This window comes from Embiotoca jacksoni, unplaced genomic scaffold (assembly GCF_022577435.1).
Source record: "Embiotoca jacksoni isolate LCO1_2020_lvr unplaced genomic scaffold, fEmbJac1.0.p SCAF_24, whole genome shotgun sequence".
NCBI classification, from domain to species: domain Eukaryota; kingdom Metazoa; phylum Chordata; class Actinopteri; family Embiotocidae; genus Embiotoca; species Embiotoca jacksoni.
The window spans coordinates 7,936,638-7,961,832 of NW_027185375.1; the positions used below are offsets into that span (position 1 = coordinate 7,936,638).

The window sequence follows — 25,195 nt, forward strand, 5'->3', positions numbered from 1 at the left end:
GGAAGAAAAACCAATGAAGGTGCAAAGATTTTATGTGACAAAATGTAAACGTCCTTATGTGAATTTAAAAACTTGTTTTTTTGAATTTATGAAAATCATACTGTCACTCAGTAAAGACAGAAAAAGAAAGGGCTTCATCTAACATTTGTGAAATTGTACATTTAGTTTTGTTGATCGGAGCGTTGTGTTGTTTGCAAAATGACCTTCTCGCCAGTCTCTTCGTTTCTCCTGCAGAAGGAGTTCATGCATTTTTCTTCAGACTATGTTACACTCGCTGGTCCTCGGATACTCTGCCGCTGTTTTGAAGATGCCAAACTAAATCTAATGGCATGAGATTGTTTTAGCATGAAGGCTCAACTGAAATATTAATGCTAAAAAAAGTGCTTGATTTGGGATTTAAAAAAGGCACCAGTGATCCGAGCCTGCATGTTGTGGACATGCAGCCCTTAGTGTCATGAATTGTGCATAATAGTTTTTAATTTGAAGTCACCATTTAGTGAGTCAAACAGCTGAATTTTACCAACAGTAATGTGACAAATCATGAGACTGTTAAGGGTTAAAATGGTGTTATAGAGTAAGTTATTGTCCTGAGTTGAAGTGATTTTACACACTTAATGCTGTGACCTATTGCATTCCAATTTAAATGAGCCAGCTAAATTACTGCTGTAAATACTTTGTTACACTTTATCACTTACTTTGTGTTGATTGTAGCAAAAATTCTGCCACCTATATAAAAATGGTCGTACGGTCTCCAGATCTGAAAAGTTAAGCAAACGTGGAAGTGCCTTAAAGTGCAATATCACTGAGGGCCACAAGGGGCTGGCTCCAAAAGACTCCAATAGACTCCCAAAAACCTCTCGTAAAATGCAAAGTGAATGAAATTTTTTCCACAAGTCATTATGGTGTCATTCTCTAAAGTCTCTCCTTCTGATCAGTGTTCATCTGAATGAAATTCCATCATTAATTAGATATTAGGCAATAATGAGAGATATGTTTGGGGGCGGGCCTGGTTTGAATGACATATCTGGGGTGCAGTCAGGTTTCGTATGTGGTCATTTGTGGCTTTGATGGCCAACTTGCCAGACTTGAGGCTTCAAAATAGCACTTCACAAACTAATAGGTAAAGTCACAGCCAAAAAGATATAAATTTACCCCATAAATATATGGCATCAGTAAAAGTTTAAAACGTTAATAGTTGTGTTATCATGAGCTGTAGTGTCAGTCGTATGGAGGCAATATGTTTGGAAACAGCTCTAAAAAATGCCCACGTCACAGGATCTGGTGTAACACACACTCTGTAGTGTCAACTGTTGAAGCACTAAAAACTAACGCTTTGTTCCTGTCTTCTCTAGGCAGTCTAGCAAAACCCATCGAGCCATCATGGAGGATCATTCATCCACACAATCCTTCTCCAACCTCCACCACCATCGCCACCGCCCATTCTTTCCCATCACCTTGCCCAGCTTTCAAAGCTCTGAAGAGGGATATCCGTCCTCTCAGCCTGCACAGGGTTCACTGGAGCTGCATGAAAGTCAAAGGGAAGAATCCACAATCACATTCTTGACATCAAACACCTCTTCTGGGGCAAGAAGGAGCAGCAGTGGGGGTGACAGAGTCTTCCTGAACACCAGTGCCAGCAGTTTGGATGGAGAGGCTGGGTTAGGCGGCCATTTTGATGACTCTTGGTATGGCGGTGGCAAAAAGGAAGCTTGGGATGATGGGGAGAGTTGCGAAAGCCCTGCAGACGATTTTCATGCCAACGGTGATTGCTACGGTAACGCAAATGATGTTTTTTACGCAGCTAACTGTACCAGCGAGGAAGGAGCGAGGTGTCGAGTCAGAGCAAACCATAATACCTACACACGTGTCGGCTGTGAGGCTAAAAGTGAAAGCGCTTACAACGGGGAGGCTAACGTGAGCCACCTTACGAAACAAACGGCTTCCTACAACACAAGTGGAGCAGGAAGCTTTAATGACGGCGGTGTGGATTATTGTAGGACGGATTCAAGAGTGGGTGATCATTATTTAGGAAGAGAAGAGGATTATGGGTCCGGCTGTGGCTCGGGTGAGGAGCCGGTTCAAGCAGCAGAGGTTGAAGGGCCTTGGCTCAGCGTGTCTCCCTCGAGTCAGAGCGAAGGGAGGTGGAGGGAAGCCGCAGCAGACGCTGGTTTACCCCAGAGATCACTTATTGGCCTCAACAGCAGGACCTACACTCAGAAACTGGACTCCTTCTCAGAGGCTTTCCTCTCCCAGCGGAAGAGACGATTCCCTGTGACTCCCAGTGGAGATTCCTCCGGACAAATCTGGGAATTTGGAGCAGGGAGAGGAGAAACGCCCGAGTTGGTCAAGTTAAGGCAAAGTTGTGCTTTTGACTCAGACTCCTACCTGCCTCATTCATCCTCCTCTTCTTCGCCCGCTCATCCCTGTCTCCCACCTTTCCCCTCTCCTCCTACATCGTCTCCTCACCTCATGTCTTCAGTTCTTAGTCCTCCTCCTACACCTTTACCTCCTCCTTTACACTCGCCCTCCAAGATGGACTCTCCCGGTGCATTCACGAGCTCCGGACATTCGTTTTCTCAGGGAGGAGAATCTCTTGGTGTGCTGCAGTTTTTCACGTCCCACCTTCAGTCTGTGCCATCTGTCCACTCGCCCGGGATGTTATGGACGCTTCCACTGCTGACGTCTCACGGCTTTCAGCCGTCGTCAGGCGACGCCGGCAACACCGACTGCAACCTCACATCCGCCCATGGTGACGACTTTGGCAACATAACAGGTAAGGTATCGCCTGTGTGATTTAGTGACTGAAAATATGAAAGAATGATGTAAAACTTGATGTTTATCCAGTCTGTCATAGCTGTTTGTGAATGTAAATGAAACAGACTGTAGTGCAGACATTAAATTATTTAGATGATCTTTATTTTCCCTCCTTATAAAAACCACAGGTGATTACCCACATTTAAATTTACGGGACATGTGAGTTTTCGTAGGTGTGCTCGTGTAGTTTCCCATTTCCCATATGCAAATGACAGTTTCACTTTCATTAGTTTTTTGTTGCCTACGTGCCACAGAACAAAACAGTCAAACAAAACAGTGAATTATGGACAATATCAAGTGTTAAAATGCTGATTTATCCTGACTTTCTTTTATCCTCGACTTTCCATTTCCACCTGCTTTAATTTTTACAGCCAATCACGACATCCTTCAGACTCCTGAACCATCCTTCCACACATCCACGTCCCTCCACCCGTCCAGAGCCCTCTGTCCCCCCAGCAGCCCTTCCCTCCATCCATCTTTCCATCTTCCCTCACTTCCGTCTCACTTCTTTGTCCAACATCACGAGGCAGCGGAAAAGACAGTTGGTCATGCAGTAATCCAGAAAGTAAAGAACGGTCCAGCCAATCAGAACCAATCACACCTACAGGTACAGTTTTATCGCCACAGGAAACAATTGGAGAACAGTTTGGGGAATTGTTCTGGTTTATTTCAACTTGCTTGGTTGTGAGACGAGAAAACCAATGGTAGTTTTGTCTTTATGCATCCAGAACTATGAGGTCCTGCTTCAAGGTCAAAATCAAGGCTAATCCCTTTTTGCCAGGTTGTGATAATATGTACGTAAGAGAAGATAATGCATTTCCCCAATTAGCTTGATATGATTTTAGCTTTCCAATATGATCTCTATAGTACTTCGATTTATGACCAAATTTGCTTGGTGTTCATTGCTAACTGGCAAATGACGGCATGCTAACATGCTAAAATAGTAAACATGGTCGACTTTTAGTTTTGGTAGTCTTTGTTACTCTTTACTTAACCTGTACTTTTTGCAGAAAACTGAATAATATCTGTACAACACGTTACTAAAAAATAAGTTTAATTTCATGTCTTATTATAGAGTTGAGACTAAAATAAATAATAATGATGAATAATTAAATGTCAAATTGCGACTGTGCTTTTGGAGCTCTTCTTTGTAAACAACCAATGTTTCAAAAGTGCCATTGTGTTGCCAGGTTTGTCGTCACTCTACCATCAACAGGTGGCTGGTAAGCGGTACAGCTGTGCAGATGTTCTGCAGTGGGCGGATGCTTAAATGGTTGTTTGTCAAGAAATTACGGTAGCTCCAACTGCATTACTGCTTCTAAAACCACAGCCAGAGTCTGGGTTTTTATTTTTAGACACGTTGAATAGATGAAGTGTGTGAAAGAGTCAGATTTTGTGTTGCTCCTCGGCTCATGCCGTTTTATTTTGATCCCATCACTCCTCATTTAGATGGACGTGCAGATGCCTCAAACCACCCAAAAATGTGTTTGCCGTCACTGTCTAAACATTGCAGCTTTCACGTCTTCAGTTGTTCAGTTATTTCACAGGTTTTTGTTTTGTACTGTGTATTAATCCATGCTGGCTAGGAATAACGGTACAACATTTCCTTTCGTTCTTGCAGCAACAAACCACTCCAGTCTACACTGGAAGACCATTTCCCAGCATCCTTCACTCTAGCCGGGTTCAGAACAGGGTCCACTACACTCCTTTGCCACTCCTCAATCCGGTCCGCAAGGGCGCGGGGCTCTACTCCTCCATCTCATCTCCCCATCACAGAGAGGAAGAACCAGCATGTGCGGAAGAAGAGGAGGAGGACTGCAGAGTGTTACCGTAAGAAAAGCTCGAAGATCCAGAAGATTTAATAAAGAAAGACTGTGATTACTGAACATCAGTGGACTGTAGAGGAAATAGGTTAGAGTGAAGATAGTAAAGCAATAATTAAATAGGCTGATGGTAATACGGAGTAACTGATGGCCAAATACAGAAGAAAAGAAATGGTGATAGATCTACAGATATTTCAGTATTCAGAAAGCACCAGCACATCAGTGGAGCTTTAGATACTTTCGAGTTTACATTTTACTATTTTCACACTCACTTTAATATTGTTTCTCTTTCTGCTTCCCTCTCTTCAGGTACGTAAACGTGGGTCCTGATTTCCAGGCAGATCTTCCTCCATGCTTTGCTGGTGGCGAATGGTCAGAGGTTTGGTCACCAGAGGAAGAATCCCCCAGGGAACAGTTACTGTGGAAACCGTGGGACGAGGAGAGTGATAACGTACAAGCCCAAGGTAAACAACGCAACAAAAATACAGTAGTCGTCCCCGAAACCTGTAGCCAAGGCCCGCTCAGAATGATTCCACACATAAAAGTCGGTGAACTCTCTGACCTTTAACATTACAAACAGCCAGTAAAAGGTCGTGATGTGTTGGTTTCTCTATAATGAACAAATTGTCTCTTATACTGACTGCCCCAACTGCTCATATTTTGTGTGCTCTTTCACAGTGGAGAAGCTGTTGTCCATGTGTAGTTCCAGCTGTCTGCCAGGAGGGGGCAGTAACACAGAGCTGGCTCTGCACTGTCTGCACTACTGTCAGGGGAACACAATGGTGAGAAGTCATACGACCATTCATATCCAGTGCATTGCCTTCAGCACCTTTGCATGCTTCATCTGTTTGTTCTCTCACTCCTTCCTGTGCAGGCTACACTGGAGATGCTGTTGTTCTCACAGCCCTTACCAACAGGAGACTACCACTACTCTGGTACCTTTGCCCTCACTCTAGCTCTTGGGTTTCCTCAAATTTGACCTGATGGTCCTATGACTCTTGAGTTTTTAGCTAAAGTTAAATCACTCTCTCTAAATAACTTGATCCTCATTTAAATGGTATGAGCCTACTTTCGGCTTATTACGTTGACATTTTTGACGAGCAAAAGAACTTTAGGTTCATTGATTATCTGTACATACATGATGACATTTAATATCCAAAAGGTTTGAGGTCAACTTCACTGTGACACCATAAACACTTTTCTGGGTGTATTTAACATTTATTCAGATAGTAAATTGGTGAGATTAATGGTTGGTGTCCACCTTGAAACTGTGCTGATCGGATGGATAATCTCTGCTGGCAGGCTGAAAAATGTGTGTGAGGCTTCCAGTTTGCAGAATTTGTTGCTTCTTTGCACAACTACACTTGAAGCATTTTCTACTGTCATGGCTACAACTTTGTGATCTATCAGAATCAGATTCATTGGCAGAATTCCTTCAATGTGTTTATATTTTAAAATGTATATTATTATAATATATATCCACATATATCATATGAGTCTGCGCAGATATGGTTGTAACCTGCAACTTGACAGGTTGGTGTAGGCGTACGACTGCGAATACCATTAACTTTGTCAAATTAAAAAGTCCAAAAAAAGGAAAGAAAAATGAACAAAAACAGTGTTGCAGTGAAAAGTTTCTCTTTAATGTTTCTCTGCAACAGTCAGCATTTGTATGCTTGTGAAAAATGAGTCAGCAAAGAACAATACATTCCCACTGTATGTACAATAGAAGGCTTTGTGTAAACACAAACTTCCTCCTACTTTTTCATCACATGCATTTAAATCCACAGAGCACCGTGTAAAGCACAGAGCAGATATTGTTCTGCAGAGTAGAGTCCACCGTATTCCTGTAAACAGGTTCTGCTGCATGTTTCAACCCCCCCTGACAACAGCTTACCATTATTAAGATGTCTCGGATTCCCGATATGTTCCAGAAACCAGATCCCTCCAGCGTTAACAGTCTGAATCACTGCAGGTTCATCGTTGCCAACAAAGACCCCCGGTCTGCCTGATGCTCGCTGAATTAAGTCTGTGTGTGTGTGTGTGTGTGTGTGTGTGTATGTGTGTGTGTGTGTGTGTGTGTGTGTGTGTGTGTGTGTGTGTGTGTGTGTGTGTGTGTGTGTGTGTGAAGTGTGTGTGTGTGTCCTCTAAGCAAACTAAATTCTGTGTAATTTAGCAGCTCTCAATCATTCCACACATACCTGTAACAATTTTACACAAATACATAGATACATGGCATGTAGCTTTGTTAAAGTGGGCAGTCATAATTCACAATAACAGTCCTCACATTCATTGGCTCCTCTTTTTTTCAAATAGTTTCTATGAAATTGCTACACACTGCAGTGGCTGCATCCCATCCCAGTGCATTTCATGCATTTCAGGCGTATTAATTGCTATTGTTTCTCTTCCCCCTCCTCTTCCCTCTCTGTCTCTATGCAAGGCTGTGATTTTTGGACAGACACTGAAAAGAGTCTCTTCACTGCAGCTCTTGGGACTTATGGAAAAGACTTTAAACTTCTAGAGAAAACGGTAAAACAATCACTCACGCATTTTAGACTTCATTCATTTAATGGTGACCCTCTCAATGTGACCTTAAAGTGACATTTTTTGCAGCATGTTCGACCACGACACCACTCGTTGGTTGTTTATTCTGAGCTCATCCTAATGTAAAAGTTTCTTTTTTTCTGCTGGATCATTACATAAAGGTGAAGAAGTATTGATCTGTGGCGTAGTATGTGCAGTGTTTTTTTTCTTTCTTGAACCTGTTCAGCTTTTGGTGACTCACTGTGAACCTCAGTGAGAGGACAGTGACACACTGAATTAAACAGATTAAAACTTTGAGTCACCCACAGAAGATGGAAAAAAATCTCTTTGTGATCCAGCACCAACGAGGACCCTCCCTTTCAGTGTGATCTGAAAGTGGTGGTTACTGCATGTGTGGTTAATTTGTGGAATCAGACTCTGAAAGTGCATTGATTAAAACTTAGCACCTATTAAGAAATACCACATCTTCAGGCATAGTGGGGAAATAACTACATGTTGCAACTTGATTTAGCGGTTGGGTATTCACCAACCCCCTGAAAGGATGGAAAAAAAATTGGTTGGTGCAACTGAATGTGTCAGCTTTCATTAAACATGTTGATCAATACATTATTTATTAGATTAAACAATTGTAATTAAACAATTACAGGTATTTTTAACTGTGTATCACTGTCAGACATTTAAACACCCTGTAAACGCTGTAGTGCAATAAATCGAGAGTGGCCCGTGTGTGTATGTTGCAGGTGAGGACAAAGAAGATACGCCAGTGTGTGGAGATTTACTACCTGAGCAAAAAGCTGCTGGACAAGCAGAAGAAGCAGCTAGATGAGGAGAAAAGAGATGGAGAGCTGGAGCAGCAGAAAAGTGTAAGAATACTCTGGAAGGGGCAGTCAAGAACTAAACGTTTAACTCTTTCCACTTGTTGAGACGTCCTATCTGACACTTGTATCCCACTGATGCCCCTGACGTTTCCTTTAGTGTGTTTAAATATCCACCTTTTGCTTTAGAAATCATTCTTTCTCTGTCTTTTTGTGTTTGTTTTCCTCTTGTTGTCCTTTGGTGGTTTAAAAATGCTTTTGATATTCTGTGGACTCCACTGTGAAGCACTCAGATCACAGATTATATTCAATAGAAACTAAAAGAACAGAAGAGTGTGCTTCCTGAGGGAAATAATATGTTGTATTTGGAGTATTTGAGTACTCTTGTGTAATGACTTAAATGCACGACATGATTATCCCGTGTGGAATGCAGCTCAACAAGTCGATTACAGCGTGCTCGCATATAAGCGGTCCTGTTTTTATAGGTGACGCCCATCCGTGAGCCAGTGGAGAGGCACTTTGGACTGGAGGAGGCAGTTCCTGTGCCCTCATTGGCCAGCTTCTTCCCCTGTAAGCTGTGTGGCAAGTGAGTAGGACCAGTAAACAATAGAAGGAAGCTCCCAACACAAACACTCTCTCTGTGATTGGCCGCAGGGCGAGCCAAGAGATGGCTTAGATTTCCGAGTCTTCTTTTTCATTTGTGTTTTTCCTCTTTGTTTGCTCCAGAATGTTCTATAAAATCAAGTCCCGTAACGCTCACATGAAGATCCACCGGCAGCCTCAGGAGGACTGGAGCAGCCGGCGGCTGCAGCAGCACCTCCTCAACCAGCGTTTGACCGCCAGCCGTCCCACCAGCCTCATGCCCATCCTGGGCGGTAATGTGCTCCCAACTCAGGCTCCAGCTCTGACATTTCCCCCCTCTGGTCTCTCAGGAACGTCAAGCAGCAATGCAGACAGTGTCCACAACTCCGTAACCAATAGCAACCCCATCGCTCCTAGCAATGCCATTGTCCTAAATCTCCGCACAGCTGTTTCATATGGCAACATCGCTCTTCCAGACTCTCATGTAATCGCCAACATTGATGGCGGTGAGTCAGAGTCCACCGCTGGGATACCTTTCCACCAGTCATGGGCCTCTTTTGGACACGCTCCAGACCCAGCTACATTCTACTGCAACCCAGAGAGCAAAGAGGATGTAGGAGGTGGGACAGTGGAGAGAAAAGAGCCAATCAACTGGCAGTAGTGCTCAGCCCTCTCAAAAGCATTACTGCCAATGAAAACCTTTCAAACTGCGTGTTGTTATTCAAACTCAAACTTCAGTACTTTTCCTCAAACGTTCTCAGAAAAGATGGTAATTTTGTAAAGGTTTTTTTTGTTGTAAATTTTGTACCTAAATATGTAACATATTTAAATGTTTCTTATACATTTGACACTTTTTTTTTTATGTTTCTGAGCTTGGTTACCTGGATTAAACAAACAGCCTTTGTGCTACGCTAAAGAATGTCAAGTTGTAGCTTCATATTTAACAGGAGAACATGAGCTTATTGATAATATCAACTAATTCAACTCCGTATAGCTGTTGGAACAACAAAAACGGTATTTCTTAAAGTAATCATAATACAAATAATTTCTAATGCCCTTGAAGAAGAAAGCTCAGGTAAATTGACCCCACATAGATACAAATTCATAATGACACACATCCACAAAGACTGGCACACACACATGTTGTCCAAAGGTTTCAATATGACACCATAATGGGCTAATATTGACCTTGGGAGACCATCTTCTCACTTACAGCCTGTCTGAGTGCTCAATAATCTTGTTGATGGTTAACTACAGTAATTGTGCAGTGTGTGTGTGTGTGTGTGTGTGTGTGTGTGTGTGTGTGTGTGTGTGTGTGTGTGTGTGTGTGTGTGTGTGTGTGTGTGTGTGTGTGTGTGTTTGCGCATGCGTGTGTAAGATGCCAGTAAATGGGCATTTTGAGTTTGTGGAGGATTAGTGTGTAGCAGGTCAGCTAAAAATGATTTATAAAGACAAAAACCTGCTACAAAATGTATCAATCTAAAGAAAATCTTTATTTTGTTCACTTCATTCACTTGTTCTTATTATTTATCCTGTGCTAAACTGTAGGACAAGTTAATTTGCATGCTGTAGAGAAGATGTATTTTGAGATATGTACTTTTATCTGGCAGCATTTCTTAAGCTGGTAAATCTTCTTTGATCCTATATCTTCCTGAGAGTTATGATAGTGATAACGGTGTTTGTATAGGTGTGGTATGTATGCTCCTTCATTGATGCAACTATTGTATAATGTGAAAGCGGTCCGTCTTGGTGGCCTTGAAAAGATAACATGTAAGTAAGCTTTCTTCATGTAGGATTTTATGTGTCCGTCTGCATGCATGCATGTGGCAGCATCGTGCGCACCTGATAAAAGTGAACAATGGTCTTAAAAAGTGGCTCTTCCCCTTGACAAAAGTTTGTCTGCCCTCTTTTCTGCGTGATGTCTAAACCTCCCACTTCTGAACTGGTGCTGCTTCATAAATGTGCACAAGAAGTGTTAATTTCCTCCCACACAGACTGAGCCTGCACTGATTTGAACTTCTGCTGCAGTCAGACTGGTGAACTTGAAATCCCATCCCTGTGTGAAGGTGTGCCGTTGCTCTCGTACCAGGTTTTTGGTTTTGCACAGGGACAGGAGCAACTAGCAGAGTTTAATGTTGACATTTTTCAAAGAGAGAAGAATAATAAGAAGAGAGAGACAGCACAAGCATAAAGAGGGAGAGGGAGACCAGACCAATGGGAAGGGGGTGGGGGGCGGGACCAGGGAGAGAGCAAACAGAGAAGTTACAGAGCAGTGGCCATTCACCTATTCATAGCGGGCAGCTCTTTGACAGTTGACTGAGCATGTGCCCCCCCCCACCACCACCACAAACCATCCCCACTTTCTCTTATGTGCTGCTCTCCTGTGTTTCCCAGGCCTGATCCAAAACAGGAAATAATAACAGCCTGTTTAGTCAGCTCACTGTTGTGACATGCAAAGGAATGCACTTTTATTGTCATACTCAGAAGTAATGTTGACAATGAATACGCCAATCAGATATAACTGCAAGAGCCCAAACAGAAAGTGCTAAACAAGAAAACAAGTGACAACAAAAGAAAACATAATATATTTTTCATATGAAAAATTGACAGTTTGTATGTCCTATCAACAAACACTCATATGCTTTACATGTAATGCAAAACACGGCAGTCCCTTGTGTTTGTGAGGCAACAATCTTTGATCACAGCTTCTGTCAAAGACATTATCTCTTTTTCCACTTAAAAAACACAAGACTGCATGTACAATAGCAGGAATGCGTGTAACACTGTTATGTATGCATCTCACTGAGAGGCAATGCTATGTAAAGTGTGCTCTGAGTGTAAAGTAGCTGTCCTTCACGAACACTAGAAAAGCCGAACTTGTAGAACTGCAAAAGAAAGTGACTTTAAATTGCTTGGACAGCTGACATAATGATTCAGTCCCTTTTCATGAAAGGAGAGAAGTGAGAACTTGCTTTGCCCTTCTTGGACAAATGAGAACAAAGCTTTAAAACTTAAAGTTTTATCACTTGTGGAATAATACACACGGGACAGAGTCTGTCGAACACCGTTCGAAGGTTGGCTGTGTAATATCTGGCAGAAGAGCCATCACATTATCATGAAAAAAAACCTGAGAACTTTTTCTTCACTTTCCATCCACTGCTGGCACTTAAAGGTACCATATTGTATAAATTCAGATTTCCTTTAATTTTTTGACAATAAGGCAGGTCTAGGTGCTTTGTAAATAGTGTGAAAGCGTCAAAATGTATAAGTAAGTTTCAAAATGTTCAGTCGCCAGAGAAATGCACACAGCCCATTATCAGCAACTGTGTCGTTTAGACTTCCATTTGTTTGTGATGTCACAAACTCATGCTCATATCATATTTCCGCCCTCAGCATGGCCTATTGTCTTACCTTTTATGTGAAGGAGAAAACACAGCAGAACCAGCAAGCTGTGAGACCAAAGAAAGCCTCTGGTTGGCCTGGGCGTGCGCTACTCAGGAAAGAGTCAGTCAATCAGAAGAGAAGGCCATTGATATCAATGTGCCTTAAATATACAGACACAAAACAACCTGTTGTTGTTGTTAGAACTTCAGAAAGAATCTCAAGAGTGGACATGTAGAAATATATAGAGATGGTTTTTAATCTTTAAAAGCACATAAATATATTTTTCTGGATATCAAGACTACAAGTAAAACAACCGAAAAATGTAAGATATGGGACCTTTAATAGTGTATTGATATTGATCACATTAGTTGCTGTACTTACTGAAAGCTGTCTCGTTAACATTTAATGTCAAATATCAACATTCTTTCAGCATGTCTTACTTTACGAAAGCAGGTTGCTTTAATCACTTTGAACATTTTTTCTCCAGAAACGAACTGCCCATTCAAGTAAAAGGTGACAATGATAAATACTGCCCGACATGAAGATAGACTCCATACTGAGAGTCTGTTAAAGAAGAAAGGGACCCCATAGAAATTCCTATAGCGGGGCCCAGTGTAGCCTGACTACACCAGCGCTTGCTGATGCAACACTTTGGCATCCTGTGGCTCAGAAAAAAAGTAGGTCAACGCAAAGACAAATGGTAGGTCATATGAACGGATCAGGAATCCCAGTCTCACTGCAACTGAGTTGATGTTTGTTGCGTAGTGTTACGTTGGATTCGCTAATTAAGTGCTATGACTACATCACTGATGTGCACATTAATTGCTGCCCCTGCTAGTTCAGTCATTAAATGTCATTGACACAGACTGTGTTTTCTGGAGCTGATAACAGAGCAAACAGAAGTTGAGAAACAATCATCTATGTGTGTAACTGTGTCAGGGCCTTGGATGTAATTGCGTGTGTGTGTGTGTGTGTGTGTGTGTGTGTGTGTGTGTGTGTGTGTGTGTGTGTGTGTGTGAGAGTTAGTGAACTTCTGTCCTCACGTCACCACGTATAGATGTTGAGTATGTTTATACTTTGAAGGAAATTAAGAGGAAAATCAATTTTTGATCTTCTGGTTTTCTTGAGGAGAGTGTTGGTTGTATTTCTTCCTGACTTAATGATGGAAAAAAAAGATTTGTCTCTTCCTCTCGTTTGCATTGTGGCTCCGGAAAGTCTCTCCTGTTTTCTCTCTTATTTGCAAGTGATTCCTTTTTGTTTTACTTTCCGCATCTAATTGACGACTCCCCTGTGTCCTTATCTTGTGACCTACAACCAACTCAGTATTATCATACGAAAGCAGATACAAAGGGAATAAGGGGGTGACTGTCAACTGTTTTGTCACACTGTATGAAAGCTGCCCTACGGAGGAGATCTGGGAGCATTGCTGCACACCTCTCTTTGAGGGTGCATGTAGTTGCTCCTTCTTGCAAGAATAAAATGTCTGATATGTTTGATTTTGAAGCAAGCCTCTTGAGTAATTTTTCTAACACTTCACTGTTAATTGTCATCAAAATATCACAATAATAAGTTTTTAGTGTTTCTGTCTTTCCCCTTTAAATTAGAGGAGGATCGAGCCTTTATATGTTGGGATAAAAGAGGTAATGAATGGATTGCTTTAATTCAACGTCCTCACAGTTTTGTCAGTATACTGCATGATTCTTGAGATAAAACGATAGTCTATTGTCTGCTTTACAAAGCAGGACTACAAAGAACCATTTTAGGAGTCTGTAATCAAATCCTGTCCCTTTCAGTTGTTCCCTGATCCAGAGATTTTCTCTCCTTTCACATAAACTCTGAGCTTCTTCTTTTCATCCAACTTTTTAACCTGGCATAAGTGCTTAGTTTTCAAATGTTCACCAGTTACCTCAGATATGAAAGTTAAACACAAGTACAAAGAGAAGAAACGGATGTTTCTCGAACATAAAATGAATGGAAGAATAAACACATTAATACATCAAACTGGTATATTAAAAAAAAAAGAAAAAAAAAGTGAGTATGAAGTTTCCTTTCTTTCTTTCGTCAGTGCTTATTTAAACACACCCAGACTTTACTACCATAACTGCAACAATTTTGAAAGACAAAAAACAGACTCACCACCATTCTTTTAGTGGTCAGCTTAACTTTTCAGAATTATTTAAAAGAAAGCATGTTAGAGAAATCTGTATAATTTTGTAATAACTACAGGGTTAATAATGGGGCAGATGTTTGAGTTATCTCTATTGAGCTTTGAAGCAGACTTTTCTGATGATTTTTTTCCCCTCACATGAGCCAGTATAAACATGAATTTGTTACTCATTTATGACTGGAAAATTGATTTTTCTTCAGTTGTACTGCATGTTTCTCTGTAGAAAAGTACCCAATACATATTTGTATAATAGTAAATATTTACCTATTTATTTTCTCTAAATGCACAGTTGTTTCAAGACATTTGCAACTAGGTTAGGTTAGGTTAGGTAGTTACTTTATTAATCCCCGAAATGTTTTCGCTACAGCAGCATACAATATATATATATACATAAAACTAGTGTGTATACCTGAAACAAACAAGACTTGTTTAAAGTATACACGTTCACTTACTTTCTTTCTCAGCTCCATTGTAAAATGTAAATAAATTGTAAAATGTGCATATGAAAATTTCACTTTTTCGACTTTACAACAGAATTTTGTGTTAGTATGAGACAGCACAGAGAGTGATATAACCCACCTTCTGTCAAAAAAGTGATGGATGGTGAGGTCATCCACCATAAACACCTTACTTCATAAATCACTTGACAGGTCAGGTCAAAGGTCACCATCCATCACTTTTTGACAGAAGGTGGGTTATATCACTCTTTCAGCGCCACTGCTTCTTTCACACCGACATGGATTCAGTAAAATACAACATCTACGAGTTAGAGTACTTTACCTGGATTCTATTTCTAGAAACCTGACAAAATTAAGTCAGTACACCTTGCTATCATCCGCTGTAGTGTATATTGAAGGTTTACAGGACCAGAAACAAACAAGTGCAAGTTCTGTTTCTCTTAGAATTTCTCAGAATCTTTTAGTTTCAAGCCCCTTGTCTTGTGCACTTTAATACAGGCCCCTCATTAATATAATTTCAAACCCCTGTGCTTTTCATAATTTGACGAGTCAAACGTCCGCAGTGAAAAGGGCGTGTTTTATAAGGGTTAATAACTGAGAAACAGCATTTACTCAGACTTCACAATGCAGAGGCGTCCCTTTCATGTTGTTACCACACCGTACCTGCTATTTATTACATTGTGGCGTTGTAATTACGTCATGCTGCGTTGGGGGTCCTCCTTAAATCTGGAGTTCTTTAAATCGTGCCGCTCACTTGCGTGCTGCCGTGTCATCCTCTGTGATTGGCTGAGAGCGGAGAGGGGCGGGGGAAGAGGAGGGGGCGGGGGGCGTGTCTGATTGCGTCACGTCCAAAGAGAGGGATGAAACCTTTACGGAGCGAGAGAGCATGAGAGAGAGCGGGAGAGAGAGAGAGAGAGAGAGATTAGCAGTGGGAGGCAGGCGCAGCAGCAGACTCCTACATCCGCCAGACGGACGCAGACGGTGCCAGCTGTTAGCTCAGTTAGCCACAGTAGACAGTTAGCAACGAGCTTCAAGCCCTTAGCGCCTTTACTACATATGAGGGACTGAACAAGAGAGAGAGAGACAGCGTGCGTGTGCGTGCGTGTGCGTGACAGCGTGCGTGTCGACGCTTTGAGCGCCCGCTCCGCCATCCCGAAGTGGCTCCGTGTGTTCGTGTGTACATATAAACCCACTTATCTCCCTCTTCCTCTTCCGAGCAGCGTGTCTTGCAGTTGTGTGTGTGTGTGTGAGGTTGGCAAGCAAAAAAGGAAAACGCACACCTATAAACACTCTCTTGATTGTCGACCGGTTACAGTCGGTGTCCGATTACTTGGCAGCGGATTCGCAGCGTTTACTGATACCGGCAGAGCACCAGCATGTGAGTACTGATGGACAACGTGTGTGTGGCTGCCATTGAATGCATTTGACTTAAAAAAAAAAAATGAAAGCATTTCCCTTTTCGTCCAGAGTAGCTGGACGGGAGGACACCGTCAGGTGTGTGTGTGTGTTCTTGCTGTCAAGGTGTTGAAAGTGTAAGTGAACTGTCACGGCTGCAGAAGGAAACGTGCAACTTTGCGTGTGACCAAACCTGAACCAAACAAAACTTGTCCACAAAGTACACGCCGAGTTCTTTAAGTCGAGTTATTTGTGTTGGTATTTACAGTCGGGAACTTACATTTTTCTTTATGTGTGTGTGTATATATATATATATATATATACTGTTAGAAAATGTATTTTATTCATGAAAGTTTTTTTTTTTTTTTTTTTTTTAGCTATACAGGATTTATGTCATTGTTTACTTTGACTATAATGTGCACACAGAAACGTTTAACTCGCCATTTATTTCGTGGCATGCTGTGGTGTTGGTCAGCACTGCTCCCCTCAGCTGCTGTTACACACCTGCAGCGTTTAAAATGAAACGTGAACGGTGGAGCTCTCGTACCAGAAGGTAGGTAGCGTACCAATAGGGAGGACTACATTTCCCGGCGTGCTCGTGTACAGGAGGGGAATTAGCTGTTTGCAAACTGAAACTTGCAGATTGCATAAAAATGCTTGTTTACTTGTAAACCACGCATAAAAGGGAGCTTTGCGACTGTGTGTAAATAATCGTTCTCCTTGGTTCTGTGAATGCAGAAATTCGGTTTCTGCTCTTTCACCGTTGTGCCATCCTCCAAGCAACTTTTTTTTTTTTTTTTCTACCCCACATCAAACAAGCATGTACACCAGGGGTGTCAAACTCATTTTAGTTAAGGGGCCACATACTACACACACTTTGATCTCAAGTGGGCCAGACCAGTAAAATCATAGCGTAATAACTGATGGGAAAAAAAAAAAAGATTTGTCTCTTCCTCTCGTTTGCATTGTGGCTCCGGAAAGTCTCTTCTGTTTTCTCTCTTATTTGCAAGTGGTTCCTTTTTGTTTTACTTTCCGCATCTAATTGACTCCCCTGTGTCCTTATCTTGCGAATTACCATACGAAAGCAGATACAAAGGGAATAAGGGGGTGACTGTCAACTGTTTTGTCACACTGTTATGAAAGCAGGAGATCTGGGAGCGTTGCTGCACACCTCTCTTTGAGGGTGCATGTAGTTGCTCCTTCTTGCAAGAATAAAATGTCCGATGTGTTTTGATTTTGAAGCAAGCCTCTTGAGTAATTTCTCTTAACAATAACGCATACATAACGACAATATCTCTCTGTGTTTAAATCATTGGTGAAGGTTTTTGGATGATAAACCCTATTTTAAGGTATTTTCTACAATAAACTAGAAACATAAAGACCAAAAACTCAAGACATCAGCCCACTGTTTATCTGCCTGGGATCTCTTTGTGACGCGTTTCACGTCAAACGCGTCACAAAGCGAGCAGCGAGCGCTGCTGCCTCCGGAGCATTTACGCTGTTTTTGAAGCAATTACTGGATCGATTTAAAAAAAAAAAAAAAAAAATTACAAAACGTTTGTACTCATAAACCTCCATATTCTCATAGAAATGCAATTTCATGTCTTTCTGTAATTTTCACACTTAGCAAAGTCATCCGGCGAGCCGAGCTTGTCCCCCTGGGGGGCCGCATCCGGCCCACGGGCCGCATGTTTGACACCCCTGATGTACACGAACAGCTGTCCCGTCCCGGATTTCAGCGAGGCACAGTGGGAGCTGTGCAGTGATCATGCGCAGGACCGTCACTTTAATGCAGTCATCAGCAGAACGTGCAGTTTATTCTCGAGCAGAAACATGCAGGCGGATGTCTGAGGCCTCCTAAAGTGACCGCCGCGGCCTCGTATGTTTGATGCACGTTCGCTCGTTCACCTTGATGGCGTTTCTCGTTGCAATGATGCCTAAGTTAATGATGCAGAGGTTTCTTGACGTGCACAGGCAAACTTACTTTATTTCCATTTCACACGGAGAACGCAAAAACACGAGGTGCTCTTGGAACTACAACGATGCTCGTTTGACGCATGAAACGCAAGGAAAAGGGGACAAAAACTCTTGAATTTGGTCCACTGCTGAACGACAGCGCATCAGTCTGCAGCTACAATATGGCCTGTTAATGTAATACTTTGTCCTGTCGCCGTACATCCACTGAATGGAAGATAATGTTGAAGAGATGAGGGTTAGAGAGAGAGGAGTGCCGGGAAGAAATTGTGGTGAAAGTGGTTTGTGCATTTTTCAAATTGTGCCAACCAAATATCGCGCAACACTTTGTGCAGCTTTCATAGACTACCTGAGCTGGACAGGCATACACTGAAGCTGCGGCTTGTTAGGATACAAAATAGGTGCAAACAGTCCTGTCCATAGACTGCACCGTGCAGACCGTTGGGGCTTTAATGACTATTTTGACTGGAATGACCAACTCTGGCTACAAAGAGAAGAAATCTTTTACAAAAGAGCTTTTTCCAATAGCAAGTACTGTTCCTGCACATAAAGTGGAGGTGATGCTGCAGCTTAAGTTGTTGTGTTGAGGGAGAATTGAGTGGGACTTCTGTTTCGGGTTAGGGATCATTTTCAAAATGTTGCCACACGATTATATTAAAGGTCTGAACCTGTCAGTGGCAAAAACAAACCCTTTAAATTGGGTCTCCAGCCTTTTTTTCCTCTTGAGAGGTCCATCATCTACTGGGAAGATCACGATCTTCTGGTTGGAGACCACTGCTTTAGACGGGGCTAAAACAGGAGTTGTTGCGCTGCAAAGTCACTGTAGCCCCTTTGAACGATCAGCTACACCTTCGACCGTCACACCGGGTACTTTATTATTTGACAATACTTGTTGTATGGTGTTGCTACCATCAGGAGTTTGTGTTTGTTGCCGCAGTAGCCCTTAAGTTTAGATTTTCTCTGGCAGGATGCAAGGAGATCTGGGATGGTCAGAGAATATTCTATTTCAAGAAGCGAGGCTTCACTGATTTGTATGTCATGTTTTAAAAAAGCCATTTAAATCTTATTTCCTGAAATGGTTTTCAGTATAAATGAAATGATGGAGCTCTCGCTGTTGGGGAAAAGTGCAGAGACAACTGGAGTGTTTTGCATCAAAAGTGGTACCAACAAGTGCACTTAAAAAGGACATTCATCCATGTTGGTGTACCTGGGTGTCTGGTTTAGGATGCTGCACATTCGCATTGTCTTCTTGCCTCATCTTATATATCTGAATCATAAAAACATATTTTTCATTCCATGATATGTCATGTTTTACCTGGAACATTTTGTTAACAAACCCTGTAGGCTCGATAAGAGATGGATGTTGTAAACAACATGTGCTAATGGTAACATAATGTTCCCTAATGTAGACAATAGTTGTCACGAAAATAGAATAGATTGCAAAGACGACAGTTCAGGATGCCCTCAGCATTTTTCTTGGTCCTTCAGACCTCTCAGTTAATTGGGGTCGTGACCTTTTATTGAAGAGCTCCCAAGAAATGAAGACTGAAAAGTGGCATTATTTATAGTTTTTTCAGAAACACTGGACCTTCTTTTCGTACTGCCAGAAGAAGAATGTGGGACAAGTGGTGCCATTGAACCAACAGTAACTCTGATTCTACCAATTAACCTCTGAGGGATGTGATATTAAGATCATCTTGGGTTCCTAGTTTTCTCCTCCATATTGTCTTTATAAGCTAACGATTCTTTTTTACTGCTGCTCCCGTTACAACACACAATTTAAAGACTTGTCTTAACAATAGAAACCCTACAAATCACAGCTCTCTCTCTTAAAACAGCTGGAGAACAACTGCATGTTTTTGATACGGTCCAGATCCTCAAAATGGAAAACGGGACTAATTAATTCCTGGCTTCTACTAAACTGCTGCAGTTCAGTGCAAATAAGAAAAAAAGTAACATTTGTTTTCAAGAAATTTTGTTTTTCCAACTTATAGTGTGTCCGAAAGGGGACGTCTGCCGCAGCAGGAGGATGGAGCATCATGTTGATACAGCTGCTAAAGCGGCAGATGCTGCGTGACAGGGAAAGTCAAAAGGGAACACTTTGTTATAGTCCAACACCATTTGGTGTATTTGTTGACTTTGATACGTTCAAATAAGTAACGGCATCTCTGTGGGTTTGTTAATATTTAGAATTAGAGTTGACAAGTGTAAAGTCAGTGAAATGTCTTTTGAATAGTACATTTTAGAGCAACTTTTTTCCAGGTGCTGTTGGAGGATGGGAGTGTTTCTTGTTTCCGCTTGTGAATTCAATGCGGTAATCTATCTTTCCACAAGCTCGATATGTTCTAACCTGTCTGGCTCCACATGCCCACTTTTTTAGTCAAGTGACAAGTATTTGTTTTGTCTGCTCAGTGAGCTTTGGTAGTAACCTTGTTCCAACTGTGTGAGTTTGTGTTACGTTAAACTTTTATCCCTGGTTGGTTTTGTGGAAGGATAACCGCCTTCAGGCAGCTTAAAGTCTGATTTATATTTCTTTACTCAGTTTTTTATTGCACAGTCTTGGAGAGGCTAAGGCTAAAGTTCTTTTTAAGTGTAAGAGAGCGAGGACACAAACATCCTGGCTGCCTGTTTGCATTTTTCAGATTCAGATTATGGCTCAAAACCTTTAATAGAACCATTAGAGAAATGTTGTCTGCTTTCATGTTCGAAGAGATTTGTTTTGTCCCAGTTTACACACTCCGAGTCACATCACTTCTGCCCATCAGGCTCAGAGGCAGGTAGGTTAGAAGAGGAAACTGCTGAGCTGGAAGGAGAGAGGAAGGAAGGGAGCGTGGATGGATGCACATCTATTTTCCATTTGTTGTTGTTGTTCACTCTCTCTCCTAATGAAAAACGATTTTGTAGGAAGCATTTGGACTGAAGTGAAATTACTTTTATCTCTAGCCAGTCTGCAGAAAAAGATTTATGTGTGTCAGATTGATTTGTTAAACTTTTGTAGGCCAGACTTCTTTGTCATCTTGCATGTTGAGAGTGCATTTTCACAGCTGTCTGCAATGTATTGTCTTGTATATTCGAAGTAAAGTGAGAGTCCTATAATTCTTGTCTCGTCTGAGAAAGTGTTCCTAACTGTTTCTCTACACTAGGAAGCTAAAGACATGCACTGGATTCACAGTTTAACTCTATCTGACCCACTGGTGGGCTCATTATATGCATAATTTAAGCCAGCAGAATATAATCAGCAAATTACATCTCGATCCAAGGTTTCCAAAGTCACAATATCATGGTCATACAGTATAACAGCAGCAAAGAGAAAAAGTATATGCTGTGCTTTGAAGCTATTTGATAGAACTTGTGCATTTTGGTGTCTTATATTAAAAGCATTTTTTTGTTTATTGGCTCTCTAGTTACTTCCGTCAAGGAGGTTATGCGTGTTTGTTTGTTTGTTTGTTTGTTTGTTTGTCAGTCAGCAGGTTTACCGGAAAACTAGCGATTCCGATTTTCATAAAACCTAGTGGAAGGATGAAGCACTTCAGGACCTCTTTACTTTCTGAAGCGGATCTGAATCAGTGATACTTTTTCACTTTCATTAAATTTGGGAGGTAGGACACATGGTGAAATCCAACAGATAGCAGTAAAGATTAATAGAGCCAAAACACAGGCCATTCCATAAATATGATGACTGCATCTCAATCCACATTCATGAGTACCAGTAATTGTCTACACATGTACTTGCCAAAACTTAACACGGCAAGCAGTCATTATAGCACTCGGGGACAACGTCTCATTGGTGAGAAGAGAAACTGGTCAGATCATAGAAGAGTGCACTGGAGCTCTCCGAGTGCCCTTTTAGTTTGAATTATGAGCTGCACCATGGAATATAAATACACCAGGAAGGAAGGTTAAAGTAATAAAGGAAGCTGTAGATAACCAGTGTGTTTCAATAGAATTTGTTTTATATTGTACAATCACCATTCAACATGGTCCCAACACTCAAGAGCTTACAGCAAGCTAATAAAATAATAAACAGTCACATTAAAACAGCAATGCTAAAGCAACCGAGGCTTATAGCAGCATAACTACAGGATGTCTCTAACTATATGATTTATCAAAAAGGAAAGTTGTAATCTTGAAAGGCGGGTGTCTGTCTCTCTAACCTAAACTGGGAGCTGATTCAGCAGGACATGGAGCCTGACAGCTGACGGCTCTGCTTCCCAGCCTACTTTTGGAAACTGTGAACCACAATACATGTAACATGGTACTATGAGGTCTTTAAGATGTGATGGAGCTGTCTCATTCAGGGCTTTGTATATAAGGAAGGGAAGGGCCCACAAAAACCTGTCCCAAAGGATCTAATGTTCACCCTTTGTAGGAGAGGTAGTATCATCTCATACTTTCAAGATTAACTCGCATACAGTCCATGATGAGTTTTTCCTGCGGTGATAATTCTGAATGACCAGACAGGTGCTGTAAAGGTGTGAAAAGCTGGACTCTGTGTTATTGCACAAGTGCTGGGACTTTCCCTGTAACCCGTCAAATAGGCCAAAGTTGAAACTGTGAAGCGACTAATGTGTGTTTGTGTGTCACAATATCGCAGACGGTGTGCATCAAAACAGAGCAGAACTTTGATCTGTAAGAAGTTAATGTATGAACTGTGGTCCTCTTAAAGCTGCCGGGTACGCAGCAGTTGCTCTCAGTAGCCTCTGACGTTTGACCTCGGACAGAGGAGTGTCGGGTGCACGCCAGTGGGAGTGCTTATTTTAAGTGATTTTGCTGTGCTGAAAGATATAAACTGAAAACTAAAGAAGGTTTTGGTCATTCGGTTTGCTTTTAGGGAGACTTGGAATTGTTTGTGCCTGTTTGTGTTTGGTGTGAGGAAGATTTAGAGACTGACAACAGAAAGACAGAAGGTCATGGAGTACGTTTGGCTTAAAAATATCTACATTCCATTTTCCTCTCCAGCTATAATTTCTTTCAGGCCTTGTGTTGCCTTGTGACATTCAGGGTTTGGCTGGTGAGGAGTTTTTATGGTATCGGACAGCTTCACAGTGCCGTTCTTGTAATAAATGTCAAACAGCATTGCTCATTGACTTCAATTACAGACCGAAAGCATTGATGCTTCAACAATTACATATTGATACCTGGAGGTGAACTAAATTAACTTTTGAAGTTAAACTAACACGTTTCCACTATTTCTTGGACTTGGTAAAAGGCAATGGTTGAATTCCTGTGTTGTAATCGGGGCCAGTGGAATATTTACCAAAGGATTATTTATAGTTATCTTTAAACTTAACAACTCCATTACTTTCTAAATGGAAAATATAAACAAGAATTTAGAAATGATTCTTATTCATTAAAACAAACAGGTACTTTACGATCCGCTGAAACAGGGTGTTAATCCACTGTTTGTTTATGGGTGATACTGAAGCTTTTTTAAACTGCAGCTGCTATCACAAGAAAGCGTATTAACCCGTTTATTATACCTCACATAAACTACTGTGATAAATTACTGTGACCTTTTGATCACGTGAGTTCTCTGATCTGTGATCTTGTTACGAAACCCATCCCGATGTGAGCTTTCGGAAACAGTTCAGTTTGTAAAGGTTATTTGGATATTCTGCTTCCGTTAATTAAATCACTGTAGATCCTTCTCTCATTTTCTCCTCCACACAGTATGCACATAACAAAACCGTTTAATGCAATCCGTGCATGTTCACATATCCTCTTCAGAAGGACAGTCTCTCGATGAAGTGCATTTCGCAAGAATTGTTTCAGTGTGGGTAAAACTGCAAAATGTTCCTGTTATTTTGTCCACTCTTTATGTATCTCTGTGTGTGTTGGGCTGTTTAAGTATCAGGTGGAGTTTGAACAGAGTGTCAAAAAAATACAGTTAATGTTTGACATGAGTCAGACTGTTTGACAACATTACAGCTGTCAGCCATTCAGATCAACAATAACTGATTATAAGACATTGACCCATTTATACGTCACTCCATCAATATATCTGATCGGCATTGCTTCAGTGTTTCAGACACCAAGTGGAAATTGATGGCAGTAACTCCACTGTTGACTGAAGATGTATTTATTGGAGCATTGCAGTGTATTCATTCCATGTCAGACGGAGCTGTTTCAAATATACGTTGCATTTTACTGTATTCACTCGGGTAATATTTGATGACACGCTGGAATAATTTGGATTATTTTAAGGCATGATTAAAGTACATGACTGTAAGTGGACTTTGTTCTTGTGTTGGCCGCAGGATGGAGACACTTTGTTAATGTTTGTTTGGACTTTAGAAAAGGCAATGATGCCGTTTTGTCTGGTCACACTGATTGAACCTGGATTTACAGTGACAGTGAGAGCAACAGAAACTGCTCATGAAAAGACGGCAGGCTGTTGTGTTGCATCCTTCTGTCCAATTACTGGACATGAGTCAACAACAAATGTTGTCTGGAGTGTCTCGCTGTTGATCACATGCTTATGTCTTGTTGCTCAATAATGACATTTTAATTTCTGTTAGTTCTGTTTTCCTTTCCTTTAAACTTTCCTGATTTAAATTTACCGTCCTGTAAGAAATTATTCATCGCTGTCTTTATTCCAAAAATGATCAGTCAGTCAGTCATTGGTAGGTGAAAACCCTTGAGGCTTTCACACAACTTTCTAAACAGCATTTTAAGAGTGCTCTTTAATTTTGAAGTGTTACAAGTCCAAACTCCCTCTCTGTTAGTTAAACTATGACTCAGACCTCAGAATAGACCAAGACGTCCTGCTGTAAAATGTTTTCATCATCGTATAGCTCATATTTAAAAAAAAAAAAAATGTTGTGGTCACTTGCACATTCAACAGTTTTCATTATCTACATTAACTGTGAAAAAGGGGAATCACTGCACAGCCTTACGTTTTATTTTCACCAGTTGTTTGTGAAGGTGTTCAAGCGTGGACATTTTCAAAGCATACACACACCTTCAGTGATCTTTCAGCTGTCAAGACTTTGGCAGTAAGTTAGCAGCTAACCCAAACACTAATCCTTTCCATGACCAGTTGTATCTGTGTAGTATTTATAGTCAGATCTGGAGCAAAATGAGCAAAATGACACTCGGGTGCCCAAACCAAAAATGACACTCAAATTGTAGCGTCACAGCTGGACTTTTCCGCCATCTGACATTTCTCTTATACCACAATCTATTGTGTTCTGGCAATGTGAATCACACAACCTGTCAATCACTTCCTGAGGCTGTTTT

The 25,195-nt window shown here is 41.3% G+C and overlaps 2 protein-coding genes across 2 annotated transcripts in view; both read left to right on the forward strand.

Annotated features, from left to right (window-relative positions):
• The first annotated feature begins 1,380 nt into the window (after nucleotides 1–1,380).
• Nucleotides 1,381–10,443, forward strand: LOC138203829 (uncharacterized). Its single transcript, XM_069158819.1, has 10 exons — nucleotides 1,381–2,773; nucleotides 3,186–3,421; nucleotides 4,436–4,644; nucleotides 4,947–5,101; nucleotides 5,316–5,419; nucleotides 5,512–5,572; nucleotides 7,078–7,166; nucleotides 7,922–8,044; nucleotides 8,482–8,582; nucleotides 8,723–10,443. Exons 1-10 carry the CDS (start codon nucleotides 1,381–1,383, stop codon nucleotides 9,237–9,239), a joined length of 2,988 nt encoding a protein of 995 aa, XP_069014920.1. The 3' UTR covers nucleotides 9,240–10,443.
• Nucleotides 10,444–15,492: 5,049 nt separating this feature from the next.
• The window catches only part of pcxb (pyruvate carboxylase b), a 283,978-nt gene continuing 274,275 nt past the window's right edge, over nucleotides 15,493–25,195 (forward strand). The window contains exon 1 of the mRNA XM_069159292.1: nucleotides 15,493–15,965. Coding sequence (XP_069015393.1) covers nucleotides 15,964–15,965 — 2 coding nt within the window. The 5' untranslated portion in view covers nucleotides 15,493–15,963. The remainder of the gene's footprint in view (nucleotides 15,966–25,195) is intronic.

Excerpts from the sequence above, each read along its gene's own strand:
- LOC138203829 (XM_069158819.1), top strand. The coding sequence starts at position 1,381 with ATGGAGGATCATTCATCCACACAATCCTTCTCCAACCTCCACCACCAT. Across the intron at positions 3,422-4,435 it reads AGAACCAATCACACCTACAG|CAACAAACCACTCCAGTCTA; the intron begins GTACAGTTTTAT and ends TCGTTCTTGCAG. Across the intron at positions 8,045-8,481 it reads AGCTGGAGCAGCAGAAAAGT|GTGACGCCCATCCGTGAGCC; the intron begins GTAAGAATACTC and ends CTGTTTTTATAG.